At 45.5% G+C, this 24,311-nt stretch overlaps 1 protein-coding gene across 5 annotated transcripts in view; it reads left to right on the top strand.

Annotated features, from left to right (window-relative positions):
* The window catches only part of Auts2 (AUTS2, activator of transcription and developmental regulator), a 321,552-nt gene that overhangs the window by 230,107 nt on the left and 67,134 nt on the right, over positions 1–24,311 (top strand). For 4 of the 5 annotated variants that reach the window (XM_023714328.1, XM_023714329.1, XM_023714327.1 and 1 more), the window contains exon 2: positions 3,682–3,733. In XM_023714328.1, coding sequence (XP_023570096.1) covers positions 3,682–3,733 — 52 coding nt within the window. Of the gene's footprint in view, positions 1–288; positions 315–3,681; positions 3,734–24,311 lie in introns of those variants that run through there. The other variant, XM_023714331.1, reaches the window with a different exon arrangement.

Raw genomic sequence — 24,311 nt, 5'->3', positions numbered from 1 at the left:
AGGAGCCGGGAGGCAGCGAGCGAGCGCGTCCCCCGCCGGGACCCGGCCGCGCTGGAGGCGCGCCGCGCGGTTTCCGCCGCCCCGAAGGCTGCCGCCCGGCTTGGATCTGGTTCGCGTGGCTCCTCTTTCAGACTTTGGCGAGCGAGCAGCGGAGTGACTCGCGGACAGAGCCGGGTTGGAGTTGGGCGTTTTCTCTGCGTGTGTTTTCGGTGTTTGCTCTCCTGGCCTCTTGACGATCGCGCATCGGGAGCCCTTACTAAGCACTCCAACCATGAACTTGGGGCTGACAGCGCCGCCGAACCCCTCGCGACCAGGTAATGCAGCTCTGGGGGCGCGGCTCTCGCGCCCGCCGTCGCCGGCGGTCGGAAGGGAGGCGGCCTGGTCGGGGGTCTTTTGTTGCGGCGGCCGGGCCCGCGGGCAGGGGTGGCAGGGGCGGACTGACGGCGTCTGGCGCCCGAGCCCCTCCGCCATCCCCCTCCCCCTTGGCCCCCACCCCGCCCCATCGCCGCCTTTGTACTTTCCTGCTTGGCCGCCGGGGCTCGGCCCGGGAGCGGCGTTGTGGGGACGGCAGGGCGGGGGGCCGCGGCGAGCTCCCCGCGGAGTGTAGCCGGGGCTCCCTGACCGGGTCCGAGCCGGCTGCGCTGCCCTTTCGGGGCCTACTTTATGGAGCCAGATCGCGGTCCGCGCCTGCAAGCGGTGCCGGGGAAGCGCAAGAACCGCGGGCTCACAGTTGCGGCGGGTGAAGAACTCGCGCTTAAGTTTCCGAGAGGTTTCCCTCTCCCTGCTTGCTCGAAAGTCGCTCTCCCCGCCGAAGTGCTGCGGAGGGCGGCCCCGAGGTCAGAGTCGGGAGGGACTTGGAGTGGACCCGGAGAAGCTCGAGCCTCCAGCTCCCCGCGGTGCGCGCAGAAGGCTTGTATTCGTTTTTCTCGTCGTCCTCCGCCTTCGCTCATCTGATGTGGTTGACTTGTTTAACTTTTCCTTAAAACCAACTACGGCTTCTAGTAATCTTTTAATATTAAGGAAAAAATGCCCCTTTCTCCCACATAATAAGTCCCAAAGAAACCTGTTTTTCTGTCATTTTTGGGTTCAGTCTCTTCGTGCTCTTACTTCCCAAAACCGAGCGATGGAGAAAGAAAAAGAAATGGCGAGTGAGAGATTAAAGTCTGGCGTGCGAAGAAAGGTAGTGTAGTTGGAGAGAGGGAAGACTGCACTCGCCGGCTGCTCTCAGCTCACCACGCTGAACCGGTCTGATTATAAAAAGAAAGAAAAAAAGGCCAGGAAATGATGGTGGTGATGGAGGGAAATGCATACATTTGTAAAAGTGCCTAAAATGAAAACGTCTCCGAGATTAAGATGCAAGGAGCCAAAGCACATTTGTACAAATGCTTTTAAAGTAGTGGTAAGTGAAAGTTCTTGAAGAAAGGCGAAGAATACTCCCGTGATTCTCATTTAGGAGTTTGGCTAAGACGCTTCCCCCCCCCCCCCCCCGACTTTGTAGGAGAGTGGTCTGCCGCAGGTTTAACAGCCTGCATGGGAGGAAGAGGGATCCAGAATCCTTTTGATTATCGAGAATCCCATTTCGATCATCATCTTGGCGGGGGCGGGGGGGTGGGGGGGGAGGTTCCCCGGAGGCCTTTTTGAGACACCTCTTGGCCCAGTTACCATTTGAGGCTTTGTGACACGTATCAGGGAATTCAAGAGTGGAAAGACGTTTATTAGAACGCGTACTCTCCTAAACCTTTCTGAATAACCTGCCAGGCAGATTTCCTTAGTAACTTACAGTTGGCATCATAATAACCATTTCCTCAAGTTTGGTTCAGACAAGAGGATCACAGAATGGTTTGTACGATGCAGCGGAGCCCACAAAAGATGCAGGTCCCCAGGAAGGTCTGAAGGAAGAACCATCGGGCCTGCTCACCCACATGGGTGCTTTCAGCGTGCACACCTAGTGCGAAGGAAAACCTCCTACTTGGAGACAGTTAAACTCACTTTAATATATAACCTCAAAATTTGCAGGGGTTCTGCAGTTGGTAAAATGCTTTAATAATTTTTTTTTTCCTTTTAAAAAGTCGACTTCAGTTTATTTTTTAAGGCACAAGTGTAACATCAAGAGAATTCCAAGACAAGCTAAGACACTTTTTTGTTGAAGGATAGCAAAAAGAAACACTGCTATTGCTAAGTTTTTACCTGGGAAACTCACATGCCTAGAAATCTCATTTCAACATAACCACCGTTCATGTAATTGTCACTTTTATTACTCAGTATTTATCATCTGTTTGATGTGTAAATTGTTTCTCCCTCCCCATGCAGTACTTTTTTTGGCAGTACCTTTTTATGAAAAGCTACTATAATATTTAGTTTTGAGGCATCAGAAAGGCTCTGAGTGTATATTTTATTACTGCGGAGAAAGAAAAATCTAGGATTTTCAGCTATATATGTATAAGTATATACATTTGGGTACTTATTTTGAACATCATTTTCCCCCTCGATCACCTAAATCTTTTGAGCCACCCCATAGAAGAATTAAAGGGAACCCAGCCATAGAAAGGATATTTTATGCCTTTTTATATCACTTGCATTGAGAACTAGACTATGTCCTCCAGATATACACAGGAATATTTCATCTTTGTCAGTGTAACGTTAAAAGAACTAAGTAGAATATCTTCTTTGTCCCCAAAAGGCAGTGTCAGAATGTGCTATTCTTCAGGCTTCCCCTTCCCCCTACTTCCTATGTTTCTTTCTTCCATATTTATTCTGCATTCTATGCTTTGCATTGTCAGAATATGCACCTCTCTAAAGTGTGCAAGACAAGTGATTTCTCACAGTGTTTACACAGAAAAACAGGATACATATGGGCAGACAATTATAACTTTAGATGCAGGCGCATTCGTAAATTACTGTGTATTGTGAGGTGAATAAATTTTTAATTTTTCAAGTCTTAGAAATATTCAGTGCTTCTGAAATGTTATAGCATTTCCAGTAAACCGAGTTAATGTTTATTTTCCAGAACAGTAGTGTATAATTTAAATTGGCTTTAGTTTTGCTATTTAAACAGGCTTATTTCACTTTCCTTGGGCCACTGTAATAATTAGCAGGCATGATCTCTAGAAAATGAAAAGGAAATGATGCTGGTGACGGTTTGGGCAGGTCAGCGTACATCTATTTCAATACCAAGGTCATCCTGGTTATTGTAAGAGACAGGGATCTTTAGGGTCACTACATGAGTCTTAAAAAAATTAATATCTGACAGTACTGGTTGACACTTTAGGGAGGAAAAGCTTAGCACTACATAATAGGCATTTCTGATTCATGGAAGAAAATTGAAAAATAGGCACGTCTGCAAATGCCACGCACAAAAACACCATTTCCAAAATAATGATCTGTCAGTGAAATTGGAAAATCATGAAAATGAGTGGAATCGCTTTGTGTATCATCTCCGAAATACATTTTGCACAGATATTGTATCTAATAAGGACATATTTAAAATCAGATTTTTTTCCTCCAGCAAATTGCTGCACTGCAGGTCTCTCTCGAGCGGTCAACTAGCACCACCTTATGGATGATTTGGAAAAATTACAGCTTTCCTAAAATGTAGTAAACTGACTCAAAAATAATAGTAATTATGATGGGCTTACAATATCAATGACCATCATAACACTGTTTCCTCCTCTTCTTTTTCAGGCATCAGATGCCAGCTCTGAAAAGCTCTTCAACACTGTTATTGTAAACAAAGGTAAGACCTCTTAATTCTTCTGAGTAGTGTTTAATAGTATTAGTCATACTGTCTCTGTCAGGAGGAAAACAAAACAAAATGTGGCCTTTTTCTTTTCATTCTGGAACCACTCTTCACATGTAGCGCTTTTGCATGGGACAGAATCAGAATGCTTTTGTGAACATAGAAAAAGTTTATTTTAAAAGGACATGCCGAATCCTTATTTAAATTGATTTGACTGACAAATCACTGCTTCCTGTGTGACTGTGAGGGAACGTAAAAGCTGTAATGGAGAAGAATGACTCCCAGAATGCGCTCACAGGATTGTTCTGACCAGCCACCCAGCAGTGGGAGGGCTGAAAGTCGTCAGGTCAGCGTGCACCGGGGACCCTAAGAACGAGCGCGTGTTTAGTATTCCCCGTGTTATGGCCATAAACCAAGCCGTACTCTGCCGTGGGCTTCCTGTAAAGTTAATAAATGAGCAAGAGGGCAGGATTTAAAGATGCCCTATGCCATTAATTTCTTCCAGACCTCCATGTAGAGTAAGAGAGGCTAATGATATAGCAGTACATTAAGGGCAGACTTACCCTAAATCATGGCCAATAGGTTTCTTGGCAGTTTTCGTTTATAGCAGTATTGTTGGAAATAATGAAATTTAGGGGAGTCTCTAATTACCGGCTTTGAAAGGTGTATAATTTGAAAGGTATAAATTATATAAACTAATCTTTGCCTTTCCACTATGCAACCAGATTTAGGACCTTGCAGGGTAATTACTAAATGAAGACGATGTACTCCCTATGGTCATCTTTTTTCTGGGTTACATGCAGACTGCTTGGTAGCACTTGGACTAAGTTGGGTCCTCGTAACATGAAATATAACCATTTCCACAGCCTCTTGTCACCTTGGCTCGCGGGTTTGCGAGCTGGTTAGTGAAGGTACAGTTATTTGGCACTCCCAGATTATTTTAGAATGCAATTTTAAATAGTACGTAATGTTGAGAGTTCCCTAGAGGGGCATGTGTTTATTGCTGTTACTCTCTGAATTACTATCATACTGAATTTTATCCTCTTTTTATTGCATAATAGAATTCCAGTTTTATATTTCATCATATTTTTTGATGGACTAAAAGTTTGTATAAATTTGTTATCCATGATGCTAAAAGCCTAATAAAAGAAGATATGTGCAGTTCATAGCATCCAGCGCTTGTGTGTAAAAATGCATAATTGTTTACTGCTCATTTCAATGCTGGAAGAGGATTGTAGAAGATAGAGGATTGTAGAAGGTAGAGCGAATACCTGTGTGAGAAAGAAGGCTAACCGGAAGGGAGGCTGAGCCAGCACAGGTCACCAAAAGCAGGGCTTCTGTGATTGGTGACCCTCAGGACCTCCAGCCACATAGAACTGTGTCTTTTCTCTTTCTTTCTTTTTTCTCCCCCCTCATTTACTATAAAAAGCTTTGGAATGTGTTCCTGTCCTGGGCTCAGCCTGGCTCTGGGACCTGCCCTGGGCCTCCGCTCCCCTGCCAGCCTCTTCAGGGTGCTAGAGAGTGACTGATGAGCCCTTCCCCTCTGCCTGTCCCTGCCTGCCTCCCTTGCCCCCTCAGGTTTCCAATCAAACGTTTCTACATTCTTATTTTTGTTTACTTACAGCGTGTGATTTGTGGCATCTATTTGGTTGTGAATAGTTACCCCCCCCCCCCCCCAACACACACAGGGTGCCTTTTCTTCTGAGCTGCTTTTCTGGGGTGATTTAGTTGCCTTGAAAGGATTAAGGTTTCTTTGTGTACACTAAAATCAACATAGGCTTTTTCTAAGCTTTGCTTGGGAAACTATACACAAATAAGCATTTTAGTTGATGGCAGATTATTCCTTTGGCCCTTATTTCCATCAGAATGGCCTTTCTTTTCTCCACCAGAGTTTCCCCTTAATGCCTTATGCTAATTCCTGTTGGTAACATGAATGACAAGGGCCAGGATCAGTACAAATCCAGGTGCTGCCAAATGGACGGCCTGGTACCCAGCGCCCCTCCCCGAAGAGATTAGGGGTGGGGAGCAGGTTGGAGGGAAAAGCTTTGGGATAGTTTTGTTAAGGGGATTAGTATTCAACTGTTAAATATCAGGAAAACAGCTTCAAAAAAGGATTCATTGTACAGCGATAATGTCAATAATTGCTTCAAGACAGGTGCAGTGTCTCGTTATGTGCTTGTGGTTTGGGGTCTGGTTTTACTCTGGGTAGTGGCAGTATTTACTGGATGGATGGTTGACAAGGCCTTCAAGGAACTGTCAGCTCCACACACATCAAGTTCAAGTTCTCCCGCAAAGCAGCCTGCCTGCGTGAAAGTCAGGTCTCCTGTCTTGGCCCAGTGTCTTTAGCCAAGAGCAATAAAAAGCATCACAAGAAAGGGCAAATTTACACCAGGTAACAAACACTGCTGGGAAAGTCTTCAAAGCCGTAGCTTATTAAACAGTCTAACAAGAGTGTGTAGGAGATGACACGCATACCCCCCCCCACCTCCAGGTGCTTCAAAGTACATGTCACCTCTGCCTCGCAGGACTCTGGCAGTATCCTGGCCTTAGAGAAGCGTGGCTTTAAGCTGCTGGCGAGATTATGCTGCTGAGCCTGGTGGCAGCAGATCTGGTCCATAAAGTTTCACCATGGGAGGGCAGTGCTAATCTCACACGCTGGTCTGGTCATAGTGAGGGCTTAGGGGTGGCTTTGATGTTGGTCTTCATGGTGCGGCTGTGGAGCTGCAGGCTGAAAGAACAGGGGCAGTGGCTCAAGCCCCATCAGCTGCTCGTGAGCTGGAACAAGTCATTTAGCCTCTTTCTGTCAGAATTTTCACTGGTAACAGAGCCTAGGCCTGGGCCAACGTCGCTGTTGGGATAAAACTGTGAATTGCCGAAAGGCAGGGCTTGCAGCAGAGTGGGCACAATGACTGTTTTCTATAATTTACCTATTGATTTTATTTTGACTCTTGCTGTCCTGTGAAGTCCATCTGATTGAATGGAGAACTAGGAAGGTCTCCTGTTTAGGTGGTCTGCAATGTCACTTTCTTTTGGTTCCTTTTATTCCCTGTTTTAAAACAACTTTGATTAAACAGCAGGTGCTCTTAGGCATGCATGCCACACCCCTAGAGAACTGGGTGCTGCATCTCCAAATTGCCAGGATTAGTACTATAGGCATTAAAACAATATTTTAACTTTAATCAAGGTCATGGTTGCCTTATTTAATCTTTATGTGTTTAAATGTTTACAGGATGTTCATGTGAGTTTTATGAATCCTTCTGTCTTTGTGACTCAACCATCTGCTAAAGAAAAAATTAATTTTCCCACTGAGACAGAAGCAGAGAGAAAGAGAGACTGACTAACTTATTGTCCCTGTTTAGTTGGATATCCTGCTGTAAGAGCAACAGGGTCTGCACCTCAAATTCTGGTGTGTTTTCTTTCAAAGGACCTTTCTAGTTAGTTCAGTGTGGCCAGCAGTCCTTTCCACATCTTATCTACTCTAGATCCCCTTGCTCATCGGTACCTCAGCGTGTAGACTGAAGTGCAGAAAAGCAGTATCTTTGCTATACACAACCATCCTACCAAGATAATTAATATCTTCCCAAACTCTTAGACTGCTCCAGAACAAGAGTTACTTTTGCAGGAAGGAAGGAAAAGGAAAGGCCTATGGGGAGTGGTCAGGTGTTCTGTGGAGCCCTCTGTTTATGATGTACCATGGGGGCGAGGCCAGGGGAAGAGAAGAGGTCCAGACTCTTGCCCCTTTTTGACACAGAGCCTTCTTAAGATTTATCCTCAACTAAGGCAGACCTCAGATAGAAGCTACAAGCAGCCAGGAAGTGTGCTTGTTTTTTGTTTTTGTTTTTTAACCAGGTGGCTGGCTTTCCCACCCCTCTTTTCTTCACTTTTTTCTCAAATCTTAGAGTCCAACCCCAGGGCAAAACCTCCTGAGCTAGCTGGTAGAAGAGCTGTGTCTAGCTGATTGGCATCTCTGAGGCACTGGGCTGGGGAATAATCCAGGTTGGAAGAGGCCTCCAATTTTTGCTTCCTCCTGCTGTCAGCACCCAGTACTTCTTGAAAATGGGGGAAAGGACCTCCCTCTCCCACAAGAGCCCACTTCACCCCCATCAGATCAGCCCTGATGAGGAGTCCTAGACACTCAGTCTCCATGCTGAGCAGCACCACATGGAGCTCTTGGGCCACCTTGAGCTCATGGTGGCCTCTTCTAGGCCTCTCCATGCATACTCATGGAACACACTTGGCCTCTTCTTGCAGTTCATTTTGTTCTGAGGATTTCTAGTGGGAAATGTAGAAGTGTTGGTTGGAACATACGGGTTAGTGGGTCCTTTGGGTAGTATGGTTTTGACAGCTTTGCAAGAAGACCAAACTAAAAATTGCCGGGGATCTGAGGAGGGAAGTGAGAAACAGGTTATGTAAAGGTACTGCTGGTTTGGTAACTAGATGCCTCATAAATTCTGTAATGGCAACAGTATTACCTCTTTTGTTCAATTTAGATAGACACGAGGGAATCCCTTGGTTTAATGACTATTACCAAGACCACAATTGGCTTTTGAGAAATCTTTCCCCTAAAATAATTCCATGCAGAGAAATAATACAGCTGAGTGTTCGATAGCTTTCTTTGAAAAAACAAACAACAAACTAGTTAAGACTTTAAAATCCTTTTTAAATGAACATATAGAGAACAGTTTACTGTTCCTTGTAGCTTTTTGGGCCTGGTAGGAAAAACATGATAGGAAGCACGTTCCCAGAGAGCACTAGAGTACACTCAGCCTTGTAGATTGGTAGCTGTGTTTTGTTGTCTCTTAAATCCCATATAAAGGGAAACTGGAATAGTATATTTTCCCCTCTGCATTTGTTTTTTGGGGGGGTACTATGGCAGAGCATTTTCTTGGGTTTTTAGGAGAGAGCTGTCTGATGTGTGAAGAATTAAATAGTATTGAAGGGTAATTGGTGCTTGATGGGAGACAAAGGAGTTGTGAGCAGTTCAATTCCTCCTCCCACCCCCTACTGCAAATAGCATGCAATCAGCTCCTTTTGTTATGGAAATTGACCTTCCTATAGAAGCTGACTCTCACGTACAGAAGCTGGTCTATAGAATTATTTCTTGAGAATTCTTGGCAACAGATGCCTTGTGCTGTTAGTGTGAAACCACTAAAAAGAGCCTAAAAATATTTCATGTTGTGAGACAGTGTTTCCCTCTGGTTGTATTTTTCCAATGTCTACTACCTGGTGTTTTGCCGAACTCATGGCTGTGTGTGGAGGGAGAATTGTGGGTAAACATTGGCTCCCTCACTGGAGTAGACAAGGGGTAAACCATACTCTGAGCCCTTGAAATGGTCTTAGTGGTGACTTTGGGTTTGAAGTTGACAACACTGCCACTTTTCCAGAGAAAAGGCAGAAAAGCAGGGCCCCAGATCTGCAGCGCCCTGTTGTCCCATGGAAGCAGATCAGTGAGACAGATTCTTTTACTCTGTTCAGATGCTGCTCTGTGTCCGGGCCCAATAGAAAGTCCTTCTTTGCTTACTTTATTGGGTGATTACTGCATCCTTGGAAATAATTTTCTTTGTATTTGGCAATATTGGCATAAAAGCTTGAATGTTCCCCAGCCTTCCCTCAGTCAATTTATAAGTAGTGTTTCATGTGGCCAGTGGGGGAGTGCTTGGATGTCTTAGAGAGTCATAGACACCCACGATAGACAGTTGTAATGTATTTAACAACCATCATCTCCATCCTTGAGAACTATAATGAGAACAGTTAAAGGACAAAGGGCCTCCTCACTGGGAACACTGTCAAGGCCATGGGTGAGGCCCAGATGTGGTTTCTTGCGTGGAGCGTGCCTGTGGCTATCCTGTGGCCTCTGGAGTATTTCTAGTTTCTGACAACTACAGAAAAATGTTGTTTTCTCTGAAAATGTATGTTTATTTAACTAGGTTTCTTTTTGCTTCACAATCTGGATTCCATTCAGTCAGTTACCACTCCAATTAACTAACAATTATTTAACATTAACAGTAATTACAGACGCCAGTTAAGCGCCTACAGATGTCAACTGTTAGCTTTGTACCTAATCACTCAATGAAATGGAGAAAGTTCAACAAACATCAATTAGCCAAGCAATTAGTATGAGTTAGGAAAGAGCATGTTATCTATGTGTGAGCTGATTCAATTTATTTTATTTTGGCAGTAAAACACACACAGGCAAGTGGCAATAAGTTCCTCAGATAAGATAAAACTCTATTGTTTTGCAGCTTACATAAGAATTCTTTCCTTTCCCAAGCATAAGTCAAATACATTCTTGCCTGAAATTTATTTAACAAACAGAATTTGTCTGAATTACTGAGAAATCTGTGCAGTGCTCAGTGTCAGAAGCGACTTTGGTGACTTATGAATCCAGTGAACAGACTGTAGAAGGAAATGCAGGGAAACTCCAGTGGAGAAAATGATTGATTCCCACTTGAGTAATCTGCTCTATGCATTTCGGGTTTTTACCGGTTTATTCCTGAACCTCTAGTGGAGCTGGTGCAACAGTGATTTTATTAATTTCATGGTGCCTGAACTCCTGCTCAGCTGTCTTTTATTTAGCCCAGAGCTAACATCAAAGCATTTCTACCTACTTGCCCCGTGTATACTTTAAAAAGTAGAAATAGCTCTCTATTGAAGAGAATTCAATTCATGAACCAACCAGATTCTGGGGCAAAATTCAGTTTTTCTGCCACTTCCCCCACTTCTCCGTATCTGATTCCCATCCCCACAGACTGACTGATTAGTTCTTGCTGGAATGAACTGGGAGTGTATTCTAAGGCCTGATATATAGAGTGGTCCATACATTAATATTCTGAGATTCATTTATAAGAAAGCTGTTCCTAAGAGCTGTGACACCAATTCTGCTCCTAGAAATGATTTTTTGTCACCCTAAGCCTGCAGATAGGAGAGGAAGAAGCCTGTCCCCATGGGGTGCTCCAGCAGGTGTCTCAGGGCGTTGTGTGCAGCTCTTTCCATTTGTGCAAGCCTTATCAAGAGCTGAATCCAAACATTGGAAAATAAATCTGCCGCTGCTGGTGCGGTTTGCGGGGGAGAGCCACTGTGTCCTGTGGCTTTTCTGTTGAAACCATCTATCAGTATGCAGCAGTGTACACCTGGGCATGTTGGTTCCTGAGGGAAGGCTTGGCCCTTCTACATCAATTAGTAAGGCGTCCGTTAGTCTGTTTCTGTACAGTGTTGCTTCAGTGGCAGAAGAGCTCAGTGTGTTACAACCTTGAAGGACTCACAGTGGGTGTCAGCCCTAGGTGTGCGGATGCTTTTCTTGTCTTTCTTTACTCTGGGAACTCAGCTAAAGGAGTCTCCGTCCATGAGAGGGGCAAGAACAGCCAGATGTGCAGACTGCTCTTTCAAGTTTCAGCTTGAATGGGGTGGGTGATTCGTGCAGCCAGCTCATTGGCTGGAGCAAGTCATTTGATCAGAGCTGCCATCAATGGGAGAGGAAGAAAGCTCCTCCCACAGGACCTTGCATTGCAAGTGGGATCCACAGGTTTGGGCCTGGGAAGGTGGAAAATAAATACTGAACACGAGAGATAGTCTGCCACAGGTCCATTCCTAAAGCTCCTTGCCCTTGTGTTAATGCAAACAGATGGGAGTGGTTTGCAAAGCCTAGGTGATAAAATCAGCTAGGCTTTTCTGTTAGAGACCTACTTCACCAGCTGCCATTTGCTTAGTCCCTATTAAGTTAGATCAGTTAAGTCCTCAAGAAATTAATTGCTTCCTTATTCTTTACCTGGTTTAGCTTATTGCTGGCTTTGAGGGACTAATGGAAAAGCTGCTTTAGAATGCAGAAATGACTTCCTGTATCTGAAAAGAGTAATTGTTGGACTGATCAGATGTGTGGGCTCTGCATAATTCATTTGAGGAAGCATGCAGGATCCACCACAGAAGAACTGCTTCAGCGTGGCAGCGTGTGGTGTGGTGTTCAGTCAAGGCCTGGACTTCGGGTTTGAGACTCACATGGGTACGGGCTTGAGTCTTGGCTGCCTCGCTTGCTACTTATGGAATTTGGGGCTACTTGAATTGGCACCAGTTCTTTCCTCTGTGAAATGGTAACAATCCAACCAGCCTCTCTCACAAGTTGCTATGAGAAACAATTGTATATGAAGTGTACTACCTTACTCTGTACTTTGGTCTAATTAAACATAGAGCTGAGTATTTTATATACACCATCTAATCTTCATAGTAACTCTTCTGTTTCAAAAAATAATTTAGAACTAGCATCTCTACATGTATGCCAGCAAACTAAAATTACATATGAAAGCCTAGTACTTAGTGAGGACCTGTTTTTTACCAGGTATTTTTGAAGGCAATTTATGTGTCATTCACTCACTGTTCAAATCAGGAAACTGAGGCTCACAAAGGTTAACTTGCCCGAGGTGACGCAGCTTGGTGCTGGGGGAGCTAATTGCAGCCAACCCCAAGGCAGGCACTCGTTACAGCCACACCTAAGCCAGGTCCTGCGGGATGTGGTGGAGAATGAAATAGGGAAGGGACACAAAGCCGGGTGCCGTGACTGGGATTTGGGGAACCAAGTGCCATGGGAACACACTGGCAAAGAACCCCAGACACACAAGGGTCCCCCTTTGACTTTTCTCCTTGCATTTTCCCGAGAGTCTATTCCCTCTGCAGGCCAGTGGTCGCTGTGCGTTGTTGATGCAAGTTCTCATCAGGACTTTCCTACATCCAGCATCCCAGGCTGTCTTGCATTATTTGATCAGATGTGACCCAAACTGTCATGCCACTGTGTCCCAGCAGGGCACTCCCAGGTGCCCTCATCGGACCGTGCTTGTTTATGCACTGTTGTCCATGCCCCTTGCTGTGCCTTTCCATGAACTGATCTTTACTTTTCACCCAAATTTCATTAGTAATTAGTTGGGATTTTCAAACAGGGACATTTCCCTAGCAACCAAGGACATACACACTGGGCACAGATCTCTGCAGGAGCAGGCAGTGCTGTTCATAGAGAGTGATGTGTGTGTGTGGGCGTCCAGGTCGGCCTCCCTGACCCTCATAAACCTTCTGGTAGAAAGAGGATGTGGAGAGCTCATCATTGCTTTTCTAAGAGTCCTTTTGAAGAGGGAAATGTCTCAAGTGTGCCTGTTAATAGACTGATGTGGGAGGCAGTTATATTTGGATACCTTTAAAAGCCACTTGGAAAACATTTTCCCCCTCTTATCTATCACCTTTCACATCTCTCTGCAGAGTAACACTGAAACCTAAGTTTAGCCAAGCTGACATCATTTTCTCATTATCAGTTTATGAGCAGGAAAGGGCTTTCTCTAGTGAACCTCCCTTCCTGGAAAGCCCTGCTCCTGCTGGACTTCTTCTCAAAGCATCTTTGTCTTTAAACCTCTTCCAAACCCTTGGGTTCACCAAGGACTCTTCCTATAAAACGGGATGTGTTAGTGGATACATAATGGTGTCTACCTGAGCTTGTTCTCTGTGTTTCTTCGGTTGGCTTTAAGTAGAAGCCATATTCTTAGTAGTAACTCCTGTTTAACAGTTGTTGAGCACTGACCACATAATAAGGCCTTGGAGATACAATAGCAAACAATCACCGGCTATGGCCAGCATAAAGAGAATTTAATGATACTGAAAGAAATTTTGTGGTTTTTTGTTTGCTTGCTTGTTTGCTTTTTGCAGAACCAGGGATTGAACTCAGGCCCTTGCACTTTTGCCAGGCAAGTGCTTGTTCTACTGAGCCATCTCCCCGGCCCGTTTTGTTTTTTTAAACAGGTACTGGGGATGACCCTCAAGGCCTCACGTGGTGCTACATGCCCAGTTCAATTTTTTTTTTTTCCTTTCCTTTTTTGGAGGCAGCTTCGCTGTGTCACTGAGTTGCCAGGGCTGGGCTCAGGAGCACTCCTTCTGCCTTAGCCTCCCGGAACCTTGGGATTAGCATGTGTGGACCACCATGCGCAGGTCAAAGAAAATGTTTCAACGATATACTTTGCCACAGTATATATATACTGATTGCAAAGAAGGCAAGTACTATTTTAAAAATAGCCTTTAGACTTCTGTAGAGGAAAAGCTAATCGAAGGTGACCTCCAAAGAGTCAGCCAACCGGTAGAGCAGCCCTCAGTAGACAGCGGAGTGCGTAGCCTCACACTAAAACCTACACCTTTGAGTTTTCCCTTTAAAAAAATGTTATTATTAAATTCACTAACAAAACCATTGCAGAGATTCTGGGAGCATTATAAAGATCCATATGGTACCCTAGTATACAACCTCTTTTCTTTTTTTTCCAGTTAGAGTTCATTGCTTAAAGTCTTGTGTTACAAGGAGTGTGTGGGAGAGAAACCTCAGGCTCATGCCCTGCCTGGTTTCTTTTTGTGTGCATGTGTGTGGGGTGTGGCTTCTTAAGACCTTGAGCAAATCAGAACATCTGACATAGTTTCCTAAAGTAGGGTGGACTCTGGGACTCAGTGTCTCCAGGCCCGTTTGTGGTAGGATGCTCTAGGGTAGAGATGGCGAAGCTTTAGAGACCTAGTGCCAAAGTGCAACCCCAGACTCATTTATATCTCACAAAGTGCAGTGCAGCAATTTAACCTGAATACTGAGGTTTTAGTGAAGAAAAACCAACTTATACATTAACACCCTTTGTCTTAAAAGGACAACAGGACAGCACGCATGTGCCACAGGTTCCTTTAGCACTACTCCTAGGCCTCTGGGAAGCAGAAGTTCTGCAGAGGGCATATATTTTCCCAGAGGGCTAGAAATGAGGCTGGGAATGCTTGCCTTGGAAAGGAGCCCATAGCAAACTTCTGTCCTGAAATGGTGAACAAATTGGCCTCCCTTCTCCGCGAGAGAGATTGCTTCTCTGTTAGAAAGACCTCGGACATGGGAGGAGGTCATTGAGCCTTAGCTGTGAGGGAGGAGAAAAAGAGAGTGAGCGTCTTCAATTCAAACACTATCAAGCCTGAACCCCAGATTAAGAATAACAGTTCATGGGGCTGGAGAGATGGCTCAGTGGTCTAAAGCACCTACTTGAAACAAGCTTGGCAAAGCACAGGGACCTCGGTTCGATCCTCCAGCACCACATGCCAGCCAGCCCCGCCCTCTGGTGGACTGAGCTGGCCACACACACACACACACACACACACACAATAAATAAATGTAATAAATAAAAATAAATTTAAAAAAAAAAAAGAATAACAGTTCAGAGTCTTCCTTCTCTCCTGTCCACATCTTGGGTGCTGTTAAAAGAAGTGTTTTATCTGCTTAGTCAGTGTTCATAAAACCCCTGTGCATATGGAAGTAGTTAGGTGCAGGCTTCCTTTGTACTTGATTTCTCTTCTCAAGTGGAATGATTGTTGGTCAATCTGACCATTTCCTAGGCAGGGATTACCACAGGTTCCCTAAGGGAGGAATGGCAGCTCCTTGCCTAAGAGGCCCCCAGGGCAGCTTGTCTGGGAGATGACTCATTTAACTACCCAGTTCCAATGAGTCTTGGACAGACTGTCTAGATCACGTCGCCACCTCCCATGGGTCTTAAGCTGCTGGCCCAATCTTTAAAAGCATTATTTTGTATCAGACAATTTTTTTTAGAATTTTGTTTATTTATGTGTGTGTGGCCAGCTCAGCCCACCAAGGGGTGGGGTTAGCTGGCAGGTGGTGCTGGGGGATTGAACCTGCGGTCCCTGTGCTTTGCTAAGCTTGTTCTAATTAGGTGCTTTAGACCACTGAGCCATCTCACCAGCCCTGCTGGCCCAATCTTATACACCAGGCCATTCATCAGAGCTGATTCCTCAAAAGGTAATGCAGGTCTTCTTGACTGAACCATCTAACTTCTGCTTCTCTTTGGAGGAAGGTGAGGGTAATAATTAACTTGGTTGCCTCAAAACCGCATTGGATGTTCGATGGATTTTAGCTTCACCTACATTGTTCTGCCATCAGAAGAAAGTTTTAGAGTAACAAAAAAGGTTTCCTTTGACTATCTTGACAGTCCCCAGTAGGTCCCACAGCTACAATTATGAGTGTATTCAAGGAGGAGCTGGGTTAGCTCCATTATCACCTGATCCATGGTGTGTATCTAGATTTGGGGAGATGCCTATCTGGACTGCTGCACTTCCTGAGTTTGAGAACTACAAAGAGGAAGGTCATCAAGATGAGAGTGAGACCCTTAGAAAGGAAATTCCTGGCTTAGGAGCCAGGAAACGTGTGCCTTGGTGGAATATTAACGGGTTACAGACTCACTTCTGTGGGGGTTTGTTGCTTCTTCATTTGGCTGTGGGATCAAATTGCCCTGTATAGTGGGTCTCTTCCCAAGATGCTAGACATCAGATAAACTTGGCGTATGCTCCTGGGGGAAGGAGAGACTCCCACGGAGGTAGGCGCTCAGGGCTAACGGGTAGGGGGTGGCTGTCCATCTCCATCCTGGCCTGTTGCCTCTTGAACAGCAGCTTTGCCCAAAATGACCCATTAACCTTTGGCCACAGCCTCAGCCCCACCCCAAAGTACACCTTCCGGTGGGGTCTGGCAGAAGCTTAGCTCCAGCCTTCTTTCCTTCTCAAGGCCTCTGTTGGAGCAAAGGCTGTTCTCACACTTCCTCCTCCTATGTGAGCTCCCAGATGAACTTGAAAACTGCCTACACCGAGGGTTTTTTGGCCTTTTAAAAGTTAAGGCCGACTTTCTGCGCCTTCTCAGCACCCTGCCAGGTATCTTATCTTATTCAAATCTCCTAATTGCTACTCAGGCGCCTCCACTGCACATCATCCTTGCATCTAACTGACACAATAGACCTTCACCTGAGGGCCTCATTATGCTTTCTGCCTGTGCATCAGGCCAAAAATACCTCCCCAATACCTGCTCGACATCCTGGGCTTCCAAGTGACAAACAAATAATTGGGTGAAACAAACCCTGGGCACCGAGCAGCTGCCATCGGTGTCGGAGCACAGAAGAGTCCACGACAATAACAGTCACAGCGCTGCCTGGTTCGTGTCAGAGCAAATCTTTGAACAGCAGGTTGTGCTGACACCAGAGAATGACAGCTTTAGAAATGGCATGCTAGTTACTGCTGCAAGTGAGGCCTCTCATGTAGAGTGTGACAAGCGGCTGTCATTTCCATACAGGTGAACAGCTGACACCGTCGAGTCGGGAGGGCTGGAGGCAGGCAGGCGGGGGCTGCGTTTGGCAGCAGGTGGGGCTCACTGTGGAGAGGGTTTCCAAGTGCTGGTGACCTTTCACATTTGTGACAGAAACTGGCCATAACACATACACACTCACATATGCTTTCCCCAGGTTTTTTCTGCTAATCCTTTAAGCTTCTTTGAGAAAGAACAGCAGACGTATTATCTAGTGTGCCTGGAAGTTAACAACTGAAACACCCTGTTCCTTTCTCCCTGGGTGTTATGGGGCCTCCTGGTCCAGTACTCGCTTCTGTAGAACCAGGGCAAGACAGAGCTGCTGCTGAGGAACTCGCCACTAAAAAGAGTAGGGTAGCATTCAGGCGGCGAAGTGGGTCTAGACCAGTGGTTCTGCAGTTCTGCCCCTGGATTAGCAGTGTCAGTATCCCCTGAGATGTAGTTAACTGTGCAGAATCTCAGGGACCCTTCCCAGGCTTGCCAAACTGGCAACTTCAGGGACAGGGCTCAATGGATACTTTTAACAAGCTTCTAGGTAATTCTGAAGCAGACTGCTGGTGTGGATACAAGGAACAGCATACTAGCAATGAGGGTTTTGTAAATGCTCAGGTGACATATGGACTCATGCTGTAAAATCCCCGCCATCTCCAGCAGTGTATTAGGCTGTGTGTTGTTGGACAGCCTGTTTTGCTTTGCTTTATTTATTTATTCATGTATTTATTTTTTGATCAGAATATATTTATTGAGGGAAAGAAAGCTCTTGTCCGAGAGAGGGACAGGAGGTGGGTCCGAGTGGTTGTCCCCTCTGCTTTATTTTGTTGTGTTGTGTTTTTCTTTTAATAATTATCATTTATTGATACTAGGTCTCACTACACAGCTTGGATTCTTAGTAATCCTCCTGTCTCAGCCTCCCCAGTGCTGGGATTACAGGTGTGTGCCACCATGTCTGGTTCCCAGGATGGCACAGCACACCTAGGGTTCCAGGACCAGCATGGCATACAGTACCGGGCTCAAACTCAGGTCCCTGCGCTTGCCAGGCAGGTGCTTAAACTGCCAAGCCCTCCTCCCAGCCCATGTTCTTGTTTTAGATGTCAGGTATACATGATCTGTTTAAAGTGACTCTGTGTACCTACTGTTGGATTCAGTGGTCCTACTACTCACAGATTTCCAGCCTTTCCACTCCCCATCCTTGTGAACAGTCCTACCTTGTATGGGGTGGGTCGCAGATGCCAGGCCTTTCATGAGGACTGTACTGAGCTGAATGAGATTTGAAACTATGACCTCAGCTAACTTACTCAACTGCTTCTCAAGATGAATTGTTCTGTCTGGTTCCTGCTGGACAGGCACTGCATTACAGATACCCGTCTGCCACGTGTATGAAAAGTTACCACAATATAAAATGCACGTGTTCTGGGCAAATGGGCGGTGAGCATACATAACTGTTTTGTAACTTAAGTACTCTTTCAGGTCTTAATTACACTGCGCTATCCAGGACTGTAGACTAACAGTAATATTTTGAAGTAGTTTCCCCTTCCATATGAAATATTGCAAGGGCTAAAGGTTGTAACATGATGTCTGTTAGATTGAAACACCCACCACCACCACCATGTGATCCCCAAAGAAACTTCTCCCCTAAATAGTAAAGCTTTTATAGAAATCCTTCAACAATAGCATCTTGCAAGACTAGCTGTGTTGGAGCTAGTGATTCTCAAATTTCAGCCTGCATCAGAATTATTAATCTAGAAAATGTGTTAAAGCAGATTGCTGGGTCCCATCATCAGACAGTTCTCATTCTCGGGTAGGGCTCAGAAATTTGAGTCTTTAACAGGTAGTAAGATTTCTGATGTTTCTGGTCTCCTACACCATTCTGGAATTGACAAATTAAAACTTTGTAATGTGAATTCAAGATAATTTTTGTTTTGTTTTAGTTTCATTTTTCTGACTGCACTGGGAATTCAACATGGGGCCTCATGCATGTTAGGCAAGTCGTACATTTCTAGCTCTTGAAACTTCCCAAATATAAGTGCCTTTACCAAAACAATTTGCACAAGAAAGTGAGTTTAATTTCATCTTGAATCAGGAGCTTTTCAGAAACTGGGAGGGTCGGGAAGACAGCTCAGTGGCGTAAGCTCGTTTGATCCCTGGTATCACAAAAAGGAGACAAAGAGGAAGGGGAATGGGAAGGAGGAGAAGTAAGAGGAGGAGGAGGAGGAGGAGGAGGAGGAGGAGGAAGAAGAAGAAAAAGAAGAGCCTCACTGAACACAGAACATAAAAGTAAACCCCATATATGCCCATTTTTTAAAGTTTGTATATACCAACCTTTTGCTTCAGTTACGTTTGGATGATAAAAAGCTCTGGAGAGGTCACCCCCTGTTTTTCTCTATTACTAAAGAACTTTGGGGTTGTTTGTGTGTGGTACTGAAGTTTGGACCTAGGACCTTCTTGTTAAGCCACATTCCTAACCCTTTTTTAAATTCTTTACTTTGAAACAGGGTCTTCCCAACTTGGTATTTATTTGTCTGGGCTGTGATTCTGCATCAGTCTCCCACAGTGCTGGTATTATAGATGTGTGTTTCTATGCCTGGCTGCTGTTGAAATATTTTAGAGCATTTGTCAGATATAGTGTCACTTTGCTGAATACTTTAGAGTACATCTATTTTTAAAATGTTTTCTTAAATAATCACATTGTGTCATTAGCAAAATATACAGTATTCCTCAATGTGATCTGATACTTAGCCATAACCCTATCCCCATGATTGTCATAGAAGTGTCATTTTAGAACTGCTCACATCAGAGTACAAGGGACACATACTTGTGTCTTAAACAGAGTGGTCCACCCTCCTCTAAGCCCCTTAGTTCTTTCAAGTCATTGACTTGTTGCAGGAACCAGCTCAGCTGCGCTGTAGACCATGCCACACTCTGGAAGCACTCATGGAGTCATTTAGCTTGTTCTTCTATCCCTCTCATTTCCAGTGAATGCAAGTTGAGCCTGGAGTTTTGATTAAACTTTCTGGTAAAAAAACTTCATAGCAACTGCAGTGAGCTTCATGTTGCTTCCTATCCACACAGCACATAGATGTATGGATTCTAGTGATGCCCAAATCATGTAGTAAGTTGAGATTATACCAACCTGATACCTGCATTGGGAACTTCTCCATCAACCTTTCGTGTACTGCTAACATGTATTGGTGGTGCTTGTCAAAGTCAGTATTTCATTAGAGGAGACAGAAGGGAGATTTTTCTCCCAGTATTCCCTATTTATTGACTGAAATTCTGCTGTTTAGCAGACTTCTCATCAAGTAATTCCCTGCTTACCTTCAAATACAATCACAGGAAAGGCAAGACAAACTCTTCTTTTCCTTTTAATTGTAAGTTTTCAGAGAAAGAAATTGACACCCTACCAGATTTTATAAATATCCCATATACTTCTCTGCATTTTTTCCCCACAGTAGATTTTTGAAAACTCCTTGAGCCTTTCTTACACGGTTGGTATTTTTAATGGAAGGGACAAAATGTCTAAAGGTTAGAATGCTATTGAAAGAACACCACCAGTGAGCTCGTGCACACAAGTGTGCCTGTAAATTCATTCTTCTTGTCCTGCACAGCTCTGCTCCAATGCCTCACCCACCAGGGTGCCGCCCACCTTCCCGAGGCATGAAGCTCTGTGATGACACCTCTGCATCCTGCCTGCTGCCCTGAATTGTACATGTCCTCTTCCCTCCCTCTGGATATGCGACCTTCCACCCTGTTGCCTCCCACGGTGAACAGAGGGTTCTTTGTACACAATAGGAATATAATTAACCATTATTGGACCAAGGAATTAAAATGTAACATTCTGAATGTTATCTTGAACCCTGGAAATTAGGTTATAACCAGAGATTAGAGACTTGATTGTAGAAAGAAAGGGAAGCCTGGCTCCTGCTCGACCTTCCTCCTCATTTGGCATGATTAGATAATCTGCAGGAGAGTGTTCACATCTGGGGAGTGCCTGGAGTGCCAGGAGCACACATTGACTTGTTGGATTCATACTGTAGCTTAGCTACATAAGGATTTTTTTTTGTTTTTGTTTTTTGTCATACTGGGGGTTGGACCCCAAGTCTTCTGCACTGAGCTAGATCCTCCATCCTTTTAAAATTATTTTGAGGGCCTGGGAGATGGCTCAGTGGAATAAGCGCTTCCCTGGCAAGCGCAAGGGCCTGAGTTCAATCCCTAGTTCCACCAAAAAAAAAAAAACAAAACAAAAAAACCCAAAATAAAATTATTTTGAGACCACATTTGGTTGAATTACTCGGTTAAACAGGCTGGGCTCCATCTTGCCATCTTCCTGTCTCTGCTTCCTAGCATGCTGGGATTGCAGGTATGCACCACCTTGCCTGGCTGAGTAGGCCTTTGCCTGTGAGAAAATTGTCCTGTGAGTGGCAAGGGGCAGAGTGATTTCTCGCTGTCTCCTGCTTGTTGTCTTGGCTCCTGTGCCGTCCCAGTCCAGTGGGGTGTGGGGAATGTCAATTTGATGAATGCAGTACCTCGTATTGACAGCATAGTTTCTCGTACTCCTGCACCCTACACAGAGGGGAGATACTGGTTCTGCAGCTGTGGCCAGGAGACACTTGAGCACCGTGGTAACAGTCTTGTTCTCAGTGTCCTGACACCCAGCCACTTCATTTTAAGGATGGTTGAGTGTGTGAGATTTAAAACTGCTTAAACTGCGACACTTGACTTTTCAAAGCACCCTCTGATAGTGTGTGTATTTGTACGCGACAGAGTGAGGAAATGGATCTCCTACCTGGTGGGTAAAAAAGCGCTCTCATCCCTGGTTAAGGCCATGCTGCCTCTGCCTTTTTTTTTTTTTGACACAGGGTCTTACCATTTTATTTATTTATTTATTTATTTATTTATTTATTTATTGGCAGAATTGGGGGTTGAACTCAGGCCCTTGTGCTTGCCAGGCAAGCACTTATTCTACTGAGCTATCTCCCCCACACCTTACCGTGTAATTTAGACCAGCCTTGAACTCATTATGTAGTCCAGGCTGGTCTCACACTTGAGGTGATCCTCCTGTCTCAGCCTCCCATGTGCTGGGATTCCAGGCGTGCAGTGCCACACCTGGCTCCGTGTTCTTTGGCAAGCCTGGCAGCCCAGCCCACCTTTGTTTTCTCCCAAGCTTGCTCCTAACCTTGGTCAGCTTCAGAGACTGACCCGCCTCATGGCAGTGACACCTATTTTGGCAAACTATTGCTGTTGAGCCACCTTTCTTTGTCATCTTTCTTTTCTTTTTGGTGGTGCTGGAACCCAGGGTGTTGGACCTGCCAAGTATGTACTGTACCACTGTATCTCCAGCCACAACCCACCTTCTTAAAAAAACTACTACATTGAAGTTTTAGAACCTAAAAAGGAATTCTGTTTAGCTCGCCCTCCCCGCTGTTCGTGCCTGGGCATCCCACTGTGCCAGTCCCAGCAAAGATCCAGTCGCAGTAGTTCCTCCATTCCTGCCCTGGATCTGTTGAATGTTCTGGTAGAAAAACAGATCGCTGTACTGAGGATTTGTGGAGGTGTGTGGTGTGCCCTTGCGCTCCAGCCACACTTGCCATCGCTGGGAGCAGCGGGCATTGGTGCCCCTCCCCCGCCCGTGTCGGTTAGCTGCTGCCCACTACCACTGCCGCTGGTCCACCCTCGCTCCCCACACCCCTAGGTCCCCTGCGCTGGCAGAGCTGCAGTTCCTTCTCCCCAGCGACACAGATGGAGGAGTCAGGCCTGGGTCTGCCTCCTACCAGCCTCCACAGCCAGCCTCCATGGTCACATGCCTGCCTTTTCCATCCCTGCTGGCCTTCCTACACGTTTGCTGTCCTCTAGTCTCTGAAGTGAGATGTAGCCTGTACCTCTTTCAAGTTACTGAGCCAAATAAACTCTTTGGTATCTTTCTCTTATCCCCTTTCCTGTGTCTTTCACTCGCATATTTCTTTGCTGATGATTAATAGACTCTATAATTTGTTTACACCTGGACACTTCTAAGAGCAAACCAGACTGCTGTAATACTTACCTTGTGTAGCCCCGATTCTGGATTGTACCTGCAGACTGGGACATGATCATGTCTGTAGGGATGATCATCCATGTGTGCTCAAGTGTCTCAGCCCATAGTGATGGTAGCCATCCAGTACTTGCTCTGAGCCAAACTGGGTTCTGGTCCCTTTATATAGGTTATGTGAGGCTGCAATGGGCCTCTCACAGCAGCCCTTGGGAGTTACCTGGAATTCCTAGCGCCACGTGGACCCGCAGAGCCTGAGTGAGTGGCCCAGATTGTGCACCTAGCTCACCAGCTACCTCCCACTCACTCGGCTCCTCGATGCACCACACCCAGAGTCAGCAGCTCCGTGTCTTCCCTGAGTTGTTAGCAGACTTTGCAAATGTCAGTCTGATTAGAGGAAAAGTATTAATTTGGGCTCACACACAGTCTTGCTCGCCAGGTAAAAAACACTTCACGTTTTCCTCAAATACCAAGTGAAGAGCCCTGCATTAGAGCAAGGATTGCTCATCGCTCATCTTTAACAACAGACAAATGCAAGTGTAGTCCATGAGGCAGTCACACCCACAAGATGAAGTTCTAATTATTTTTACTGCCGATCTTTCTTATCTCATTATTTTCTGTCTCCAGGAAGTAATTTAGGGTGGAATTTCCTAAGAGCTGGAGTTACTTTAGTGAGCAGAAATTAAGCTGTCAAGTGCTTGATCTTCCTAGGAAATGAGAATTGATCTTACAAAAGTATAGTCCAGGCTGCTCAGAAGAGTTCAGCCTCTGTTCCCCCCCTCCCCCTCCTTCTCCTCCCCTTCCCCGCCTCCTCCTCCTCCTCTTCCTCCTCCTCCTCCTCCTCCTCCTCCTCCTTCTCCTCCCCCTCCTCCTCCTCCTCCTCCTCCTCCTCCTCCTCTTTCTCTCATCTTCCCCACCCTCTTTTGCACCAGGGGGCTGAGCCCAGGGCCCTTGCACTGAGCTGCATCTTCTGCCCCTGGTTTTTTTTGTTGTTGTTGTTGTTTGTTTTTTTTTTAATGTATTTGATACAGGGTCTCTATGCAGCTTGGACTCACAGTGATCCTCCTGTTTTCAGCCTCCCCAGTGCTGGGATTCCAGGTGTGCACCACCATGCCCAGCCTTGGTGGCCAGTTTAGTGTACCCGGCAGGCGAGGGTGGCAGTGCTGTTGGGGATTGAACCCTGGTCCGTGTGCTTGCCTAAGCAGGCGCTTAGTCTGCTGAGCTATCTCACCAGCCCTTCTGCCCCTGTTTTAATTTGAAGCAGGGTTTTGCTAAGTCACTGAGTTTCACAAGCTGGGCTTGTCTGCCTGCCTCAGCCACTCAGTGCTGGGTATCACTATACCCAGCTTCCTTCTCACTTTAAAATATTTAATATCTTACTTCTACAATATTTAATATCCAATATCAATATTTATTTGGCCTTTCCTGCCAAA

This window comes from Octodon degus, unplaced genomic scaffold, assembly GCF_000260255.1.
Source record: "Octodon degus isolate 3935 unplaced genomic scaffold, OctDeg1.0 scaffold00035, whole genome shotgun sequence".
Taxonomy (NCBI): Eukaryota; Metazoa; Chordata; class Mammalia; order Rodentia; family Octodontidae; genus Octodon; species Octodon degus.
This window is presented reverse-complemented; position numbering and strand designations above follow the sequence as displayed.